General features: G+C 41.9%; 2 protein-coding genes across 2 annotated transcripts; one reads left to right on the top strand and one right to left on the bottom strand.

Moving 5' to 3' along the window:
* The first annotated feature begins 719 nt into the window (after positions 1-719).
* LOC121176591 (transmembrane protein 229A) lies at positions 720-4,377 on the top strand. Its single transcript, XM_041030681.1, has one exon. The coding sequence runs from the start codon at positions 824-826 to the stop codon at positions 1,910-1,912; it is 1,089 nt and encodes a 362-aa protein (XP_040886615.1). The 5' UTR covers positions 720-823; the 3' UTR covers positions 1,913-4,377.
* A 2,445-nt stretch (positions 4,378-6,822) lies between these two features.
* On the bottom strand, positions 6,823-9,226 carry LOC121176347 (hyaluronidase PH-20-like). Its single transcript, XM_041030392.1, has 6 exons — positions 9,152-9,226; positions 8,878-9,046; positions 8,555-8,773; positions 8,307-8,465; positions 7,709-7,798; positions 6,823-7,260 (listed from the first exon to the last, which is right to left on the bottom strand). The coding sequence occupies exons 1-6, from the start codon at positions 9,193-9,195 to the stop codon at positions 6,823-6,825; spliced, it is 1,119 nt and encodes a 372-aa protein (XP_040886326.1). The 5' UTR covers positions 9,196-9,226.
* Positions 9,227-9,264: the final 38 nt, after the last annotated feature.

Here is a 9,264-nt window from a genome sequence, read left to right as displayed (position 1 = left end):
CTCGTAATTAAACTGCGTCAGGACGTCGCAGGGGGACGTGAGCTCGGTTAATAACCGCGTCCGGAGCAAAACGTCCCGTCTCCACCACACTGATGCAGCACACCGCCTCCACCAGGTTTTCAACTGTGGTGCCTTCAGGTGCTACTGGAAATTTGGTAACACTTAGAACGATGGAAATAAACCACAGCAGAAACTGCATGTCAGACCAGTACTGTTTTATTTCAGTGGCACTGGATTGTATCCCTCAATTTGAGATGGGACTGAACTGCAGTTATTTGTTAAAATATATGCTTTATTATAATATCACTTTGATTAATTTATATTAAAAAATGTTGAAGTACCCCTGCACATTCTTCCTGTTTGCCTATCTTGTTCTTGAGTTGAAAAAATAAAACTTTGACACGGTTACTGTATAGTCTTATTACTTTCCAGTGAGTCAATTTTAAAAGGTAGCCTGAAAAGTGTTTTTTAAGAGGTCTGTTTGCTAAACACGGAGCTAAACCGGCTTTGTAGATGTAGAAGTTAAATACATTAAACGCGTTTGTTAGACCCCGCGGATAGAGACACAATGCGTTTCAAAACTAAATGTAAACAGAACTTTTGTCCGTTTACAGAAACTCCGCAGGGCACCTTTAAGCTCTTCAGCTGTTGTTCGCGGAAGTTGATTTTTCCCAGGGAGCACCTGAAAGCAGCAGGCACTCCGAACAGTTGCATGAGATGCTTGCAGCCGCAGCTCTTTTCACTGCGCGACCGCAGCGGAACAGATCACAAAACAATGTGTAGGAAGAGGACGAATCTCTCAGGACAGACAGACTGACTGATCATGGCCGGTCGGTGGCGAGACGGTACTCGCAGCCGTTCAGGAGACCCCGCCGGGGGCCTAAACACGACGCGAACGCCCCGCCAAGAAGAACCGTCTGGGGGCACCGAGGACGCGGCGGAGTCGCTGCGGGAGCTGCCGCGGTGGATGCGGCTTTACTTCTACGGGATGCACGGCGTGACTCTGGATGTCCTGCTGTCATCGTTACAGGGGGTTTTAAATTATCGGGATCCTAAACTGGTGGGGTTCTCCTCTCCGTATCTCTGCATCATGCATTCGCTGACCCACTTTGCGCTTGAGAAGATCTACTCACAGAAGAGATGTTTCCGAGGTCGGCCTGTGGTGTTTCATCTTGTTTTCTATCCGTCTGTCTTCATCGGGCTGCAGATCCTGATCGGGAACATTAACACTCTGACCGAGCAGGTGAAGGTAGTATCAGGGACGCAGCTGGCGGTGCACTACATCTTGGCTCTCTACTTCGCCCAGGTGTTTCACAGAGGGCTGTCGAGGTTGCAGTATCACCCCTCATGTCCCACCGACCTCCTGAGCAAACCCGGCCCGGAGGACAGCGGTCACAATCGTGCGAGTCCTCAGGGTCTCCCCGGCTTTGTGCGGTTCTTGTTTTTCGGGATGCACGGCTTTCTGGACGAGGTGCTTTTCACCTCTATATTCAACCTGGTTGAGAAGTCGGACCGGACCCTGAGCGGTCACACGTCCCTGTGGTCTTTCCTGATGTACGGCAGCTGCAGCTTCGTGGTGGAAAAGCTCTACCTCCACCTGCACTTCAGCAGAGGCTGGGGGACGTGGCAGCGGCTCCCCATCTACATCTGCTTCATCTACACCTGGGAGTTCTCCTGGGGCCTGGCCCTGAGGCAGTTTGACGCCTGCTCGTGGGACTACTCCCATTATCCTCACAACTTCATGGGACTCATCACCCTCCTCTACCTGCCTGGCTGGGTCTGTCTCAGCCTGTACCAGGACGTGCTGTCTAATGTCCTGCTGAGGATCAAGTGCACCAAAGAAGTAAACGATGTGAGTGGGGAGAATGGAGAGGTCAATGGACAGCTGGAGGCAAAGAAAAAACTACTCTGATTTTTCTTTTTGAGGATTTAAATACTTTCTTGGGCACAATCTGACCCTCATTTGACTGATGCAGAAACAAGGCGGCATTATTTATTCTAGAAAAAAAGGGAATAGGGCATATATTTATTACTCAAACTGAACGAATGAGGCAAGAGAAAGTTAGATTCTGTTTGAATAGGCTGTGGTTAAACAGTATAACATGGGACCAGTTAACTCAAACCAAGACAATTACTTTGGTTCAGACTAGAGGAGACAGATATTTTCATGACAGCTGATGCTGAGATGTTGAATATAGGATACAACATTTTGTGCGGTTACTGTTTGCAGCAAGTTTCCTTTGGAATCTGGAGACTTGTTACCAAAATGCAGATGAGACATTTTCCAGTTGTGGACTCTGCAATGCCTGATGTCTCTGGGTCCATTAACAAAGATAAAACACAACTTAGGACCCTGTCTGTTTACCTGACCTGTTTTAATTCAGTTAATCTACTGCCATTTTTATCTCTGATGTTAGCTGTAGTTGTAATATTAACCAGTTTACAAGTCTTCATGACTTTGGAGTTGTGAATATTCCATTTTTTTTAATAACTGCAGGGGCAGATTTGCCATCTCATACATTACACATACTGTGGCAGGTCAAGTTTGGGTCGGACCTATATGTCATTTACATATGCATTGGCATGCTTTAACTGTAGCTCATATCTGCATGATAAACAAACAAAAAAGTAGAAGTAAAATTTACAAAAAAAAATGAAAAGATTTAGGTTTGTTCTTCAGAAGACATGTATTTCCACCTAAGATTCAAAAGTCAGTATTTTCAAGACAAAGATATATATAAAATATAAACAGTCAGTAGTATATAGTGATAGTATCCATCTGCTGTCTTTTCTCATGCAAATAGTTTTTAAATGTTCATATCATTTTACTTTTTTAATTGTTAGTCACATTTTAAACATACTCCCAATTTTCACTCTGCTTGTTAATATGATCCCAGAGCAATGCTTGGCAACTCCTAGAGTAGAGATAAACCCAGTAATATATGTAGCAAGAGAAAACCTGTAGCTAAATGGACACGAGGAGCCTAGTGAGATTTTACTGTGAATCTTTCATGAACCAAACGTTACTTTGCTGGAGTGCCTTCCTCTGCAAACTGAGTCAGATGTGCTCAAAGAAAACAAAGCCAAGTGTTCCCGGGTCTCTTTTTATCTGTAAGTGCTCCACTTGTGGGTTGGAGTTACAGTTCTGCTGTATGAGACAACTGAAGCCCATCTGAACATTTGGAGCACAGTAAATGTTTTATGTACTTTAACCCTACTTAAGACATTGTTTTAAAGCTCAGTCGAGTCACACGATCTCTAAAACACTTCTACTGATCAAGTTCATCTCAAACTGATGGACATGTCTTGTTAAAAGCAACTTCAGAGCTGATACAGAAATCTGGCTCAAAGAAAACATTTCATTTAAATCCACTGATCAGACTAGTTTGATAGAATATAGTACAAAGTTTAGAGGAACCATTTTAAGAAAATGGCTTCATAGTGGTCTTATGTCTTTTGAGCAAACCAATCTAAGTACCTTGCACTGTGACTAAAGAAATGGTGGTATCTCTTAGCAAACTTGTCAGCTCTATACAAGTCGCGTTGTTAAGCTGGAGGTTGGAGTTGGTTTCTGAAATTAACATCCTGGTGAACTGATGAATTTATCAGCAACTGTAGCTGTTTCATTCCCACAGTAGTATTTAAAGTCAGTACTGGAATCAATCCTGTCATTTATGAAGGTGCCCTTTAATCATTTCTGTACAAGTAGGAAGCAGTTTGTTCTAAACACAGCTGACTTATTTTAGGCATGAGTGTTATTTTCTTAAATCTTTAGATAAGGTTGTGATTTACTAAAAGCAAAGCTTGAATGAATTTCAATACAGTTCTGCTAGATTTGAGTCTGTTTTGAGAGTTCAGTAATTCTAGTGATAAACGTCAATACAGTGCATAAGTAATGTTTTCATGCGATTTCTATCAAGGATTCAAACTGAATTTTGTCTATGCACATTTAGAAAGATATTTGTCACAAACATTGTCTTCTTGAGGTGTTGAAACATTTTAAATCATGTCACAAACAAGTCAAAAAAGTCAAAGTAATGAGTTGGTTTTTTTTTTTTTTTTTTAGTTTTACTTGGCAGCTATATTGAGGTTCTTTAACATTTGAATTCTCTGAACTACGGCCACATGGATGAGTGACTGAACTTTTTACATCTCTGAGATTTTCCATGGCCAGACAACTGTAATTTAATCATAATTTTCTTTTGTGTTGTGTTATTCACAAAATTCAAAAAACACTAAACTGCTATTAGGAAAATAATGAAAGGTTGGATTAAAAACGCAAATGAAAGTAAAAAGTGATGACTGATTTGCAATGGCATGTACTGTACAACTTACAATTTTAATTAAATCTTACATTTTCCAGTGACATGACCAGCACTCCTCCGTTTCCTCATCTTAATGTTGACAAGCACCATTCAGTAGAGTACTGAGAAACTGTGATGCGCTCTGTGTGTACCAAATAGCACTTCCTCTTGTCATAAAATAGACAAGGGGAGTCCGCATAAAAGCTATGATCTCCTTTTTATTTGACCACTCCAGTTGTAAATGTGTGTATGAAGAAAAAACTATTGAGCTTTTCTTTTTTCTTTTGTTTTATTTGATATCCTTTCCAACAAAAAAAAGGCCTGCAACCAATTTTCTGGCTGACTCATAGCACTGACATGGTGTTGTCAACAGGCAGCGGTTTCTTGTACATTTGTGTTAGTCAGTATACTTATATCTTATCTCAGGACTGAAACAAGTCTCAGCAAAGTCCACTTCCAAAACAAAGTTCAAAGACACATGCAACAGATTATATGACAAGCTATGCTGCTTTCATGCCTGTGAGTGGTTTCTATAGTACAACACACACACACACTCCAGTTCCTGGTAAACACAAAAGCTATTTGTGTCAGTACTGCTTCCTTGTTGACATATTGTTGTGATAAATTAAACAAATGAGACATGAACAGGGAGGAAGCAGGAAAGGCCAACAAAAACCATTCACCCTTTACTTGATATCTGTGTCCTGCACTTGTAGGGTTACCCTTCGCTTTAGATAGACTGTGTACTCTGTTGCAGTTTTGAGTTTTGAGAAATATGCATCAAAGCACCCAGTTGGTCCATACTATCTTGCAACAAGCAATATTTGCATGTGTAACCACATGAAAACAGCTGAGCAAGTCTTGAGCATTTATCAATGAGCAACCAATAAGCTGGGGTGTGAAATCAACATCATGTCAAACTGTGCTCTTTGTCCATGTACTCTTGTTATCATCGTGATACAAGCAAGCACACACATTCAGACACACATCTTGCACTCACCACCCAGAGGACCCTGAGTGAATACACCAATGGCCCACAGTATCTGCTGACAACACCACAATGGGAATATCATACAGTAACTCCTCCATAAAGACTGATGAGTACAAACATGAAAACATGTTTCATGTTTTCATGTTTGTACTCATCAGTCATGAAAACATGGTTTCACACGAATGGAAACAAGTAGTGAGATGCAATTGCTTGCCTGCCGATCAGAATCACTACCACTTCCCTATTTTAACACCAGTCCAAGTTTCTTGTGTCAGTATTGAATAACTAGGTGTAATGTGAAAGAGGTCACTAACACAGTTACACATCCCAGCTCTTATCAACCGTGTATCAGCAACAGTCAGCAGTTCACAGCCAAAGAAGGAAAAGCTTCAATAAACACACTGTACACAATCTGCTTAACAACAAACACAAAGACAAGCTAGCAAGCTAAAGACCCAGTTATTTCTCCTGGAAGCTGGTGCAGACATAACAGAGCAAAAGGAATAAATATAAATATAGGACTTACCTTGACAAGGTGGGCAGGAAAACACAACATTTCGACGTGGACGCTAATGGTGGTCAGTGTCTGCTGAATGTGTAAGCAGCGAACAGCTTGCCAACAAGTTAGCTAACACAAACAGCTTGACTAGGTGTTAGCTTCATGTTAGCGTCTTCTGCCCTCCAGCAGCCTAAAAAAAAAATGAAGGCTCTGTTTGTCCACACAGGTGTTTTCACTTCTCTGATTAGGCTTCTGCTCAGGTTGAAGTTGGGTGAAGCAAAGCAGGGAATTATCCGTGTGCCAATGGAAAGAGAAAAGCTGTAAAAGCTACAACAGCTTGTTTTCTGGGAGTTTGTTTTCTAACTGTGACAAAATATTTGAGCTACAGTCACAAATATTTTGACATGTCACAGTTAGAAAACAAGCTGCCAACAGCTCTGAGAAGAGCTCTAATCAGGCAGCTCTTTTTCAAATGTTTTTGTGCTAACAACAACAATCCACCTTTTAAAATAGATTAAGAATGTAACCCAATCACTAAAAAACTATTAAAATTATGCAAATAAAGCACATTTCAATTGATCTGATGAATCACAGTTTGAGACTGAATATTGAAAATACCCTGCCGGCCTATTTACTCTGTGCTAAGACAAGTTGAAAACATAAACAGCACCACCCTGTCTCTTTTTCATTTTTTTACATATACAGTCAAATTATATACAAATGCCTATGGTGAATAATTTGATGTCTTTGAAAAAGCACCGTCTCTATACATGTTCTCTCCAAGTTTGATCTGAGATAAGGGACATTTAACTGTAGACAAACCTCTGCTCTTAGCCCCATTCTTTGGCAACATGATACTTTGAGCAAAGCCAGTTGTATTTTCATTTTAATCAGTGGCAAGGCAAATCAAGCCATGGGTAAAACATGCAAAGACACTCTTTGACTATCTGGATTTCAGTGGCCAGCCCCAGATTGATTGAATGGACCAAACAGTTTGGTTTAAGGTCAGAAACAAAAACTTTAACAAGCTAAACTTTCAAGTTCTTTTTAATATTGTCCTTAGTGATACTAGCTTGTTGTGGATCATCCAACACAGCTTTATTCAAGGAATGGGCTTTTTGGTGCAGCCCCTGTTTTACACTAAATATCAGGGCTTTGGCAAGCTCACTGTATGTCCTGGGAGTGCAGCTCAATCCTTTGTAGCATTGGCAGGTAAATCTCCTGCTCAAAGTCTTCAGGTCTGCTAAGGTAGGTCTCCCTAGAACAAGGTAGCGGTTCTTAACATGCACGACCCTGAAATTCTCAGGGTTTAGGTGGAGGTAGTGATTGGAGTTGTAGTTTTTGCGGACACAGCGGCCGTTCCCCTGGCACAGGAAGTTGCTGCAGAGCTGGGTGGCTGCGGTGACATTGGTGATGTAAGGGTTGAGGGTGGAGGAGAGGTAGGATGCGAGGGATTCACAGGATGCCTGACGCACAAAGGAAAGCGAGTGGAAGAAGAAACAAGAAGAGCAAGACAGGAAAGTATTTAAAAGTAAATGTACATACTTAGTATATAACACTATATGTTTGAAATGGAACATCACAGCAATTTAACAGTCCACGTCTATGCTACTGTACCTGCATATGATTAAAGGGAAGCCCACGGTTAGATGAGAATATTGCTACCGCCTTCATATCTGTTTTCAAACAGACTTTAAGCATTCAGTGAAAGTCACGATCAGCAAGCTAATCTTGGCTTCCCTGCCGTGGATAACATCACCGCAGTAGCAACCACTACGATCAATCAGTAGCCATTGTCAGATGAGCACACTCCCATATCATCTCACTGAACACTTTGTTTCTTTCTGACTACCTGCCATCAGTACACTGTCATGTCTTTCAGCAGTGCAGTGGAGGTCTGTGGTGTGATGTTACCTGGTCATCATAGTCAGCACTGGCCCCCCACAGCACAGCACCAGATGCTCCCACTGCTGCACTCTCCCCAATGGTGCTGACCAAGTCCCCCTGGACACAAATGGTTAAACATGTTCACTAATGCCTCTCAAACAAATTAAAAAAAAAAAAAGAAAGAAAAGAAAACATCCACAGGCATTCACAGATGAGACACAGACAGTCATGCCTGCTGCACAGACTTTTCTGTTGTTCGGTTTTATGAGCATTTATGTGTTAAAACACACATCATATAAGGTGAGAAGAGAGGATAAGGATTACACGTTCAGGTAAGGATTACCACCTGGGCAGGGTGTTGTTACACCAAAGAAACCAAACTCCTCTTAAAACTGGACCTCAGACTGGGAACACTTCACTGCTGAGATGAAGAAGTAACCTAAGATATGTCTAATCTAGTCAAGTGTGTGGTCGCTCCCTAATGAGCTGTTTCAACAGATGTAATCTGTTTGGATGGTGGATATAATTATTTATTTAGTGCATCCAAAACTCATCCCGTGAACCACTGACATAATGCACCTGTGAATGTATTAAACAAATCTGCATTTAAATTACTCTTATTTACCTGACTGAGGAAGTGTCGGTTCTGATCAATGAAAACAGGTCGCGTATAAACAAACACGGGTGCTGTGCCACTCTGTCTTGGCAGGGCGGACACTCTCAAAGCTTCCTGGACACGGTTTCTCACCATAAGGGCGGCTCGAGGATTGTCTGCCAAAGAGGCCTGAAACAGGGCAAGGACACGGGGGAAAAATCAGCCTGAGAACTCTAAAATCTAGAAGTAGAATTTGGGGTAATTTTTTTAAAACCCACCTGCAAATACACAGAGGGGTAGAGGGCAGTGCTGGACTCCCACAGCCACAGTAGCTCATCATTCTGCTCCCTCACCTCCTTGGAGCACTGGCCTGTGTAGTCTGGGTCCAACCAGCCATAGTTATAGCAGTTAGGAAACAGGTAGAAACCCCAGAGATAGTTGGGTCTCATAGCTCTGCCCATTGCCACCATCCTTGACATCAAACTTCTGGCTGCCAGCTAGAAAGGAAGAGCTATTCATCAATATTCATTCATCAATATTCATTCATTAACTGTCCAGGACTAAATAATCAGCTTCATCAATCTTCACAGTTGATTCTGACCTGAAACTGTTGTTTGGCTTTTTCTGTGGCCTGCTGCAGTGTGAGGGAGCGGTTAGTCTGCAGAACATGGGCCACAGATAAAGTCTGGTAGATTCTCTTAGTGCCCCAGTTTCTGTCCCATAGGGGGCGCCATTCCTCCCAGTCTATAACGGCCAAACCTCGGCTTGTCCTGGCAGGAAGAAAGGAGGATGAGGACATGTTTAAAAATCAGTGTCAAATGTGCCAAACAATTAAGGGTGAACGTTTGGGTTTCAGATTTTAGTTTTAGACTCACTTGGATGGGATGTAGTAGTTAATATCAGCTCTGGCCTTGTTCATACTGGCTTTCAGGTTGCCTCTCTGAGGAATGCCACCATATATCTGTTTTCTACTTGTCAGGTCTACATG

The sequence above is a fragment of the Toxotes jaculatrix genome, chromosome 22, assembly GCF_017976425.1.
Source record: "Toxotes jaculatrix isolate fToxJac2 chromosome 22, fToxJac2.pri, whole genome shotgun sequence".
Lineage (NCBI taxonomy): Eukaryota > Metazoa > Chordata > Actinopteri > Toxotidae > Toxotes > Toxotes jaculatrix.
The sequence above is the reverse complement of the archived record's forward strand: the minus strand, read 5'-3'. Positions and strand labels throughout refer to the sequence as shown.

Bases quoted from the DNA above. Each gene is read 5' to 3' on its own strand.
- LOC121176591 (XM_041030681.1), top strand. From the start codon at position 824: ATGGCCGGTCGGTGGCGAGACGGTACTCGCAGCCGTTCAGGAGACCCC.
- LOC121176347 (XM_041030392.1), bottom strand. From the start codon at position 9,195: ATGAACAAGGCCAGAGCTGATATTAACTACTACATCCCATCCAA. The intron at 8,466-8,554 runs GTGGGTTTTAAA...GCCCTGTTTCAG, and splicing joins ACCCCTCTGTGTATTTGCAG to GCCTCTTTGGCAGACAATCC. The intron at 7,261-7,708 runs GTAACATCACAC...TTTGTGCGTCAG, and splicing joins GTGCTGACTATGATGACCAG to GCATCCTGTGAATCCCTCGC.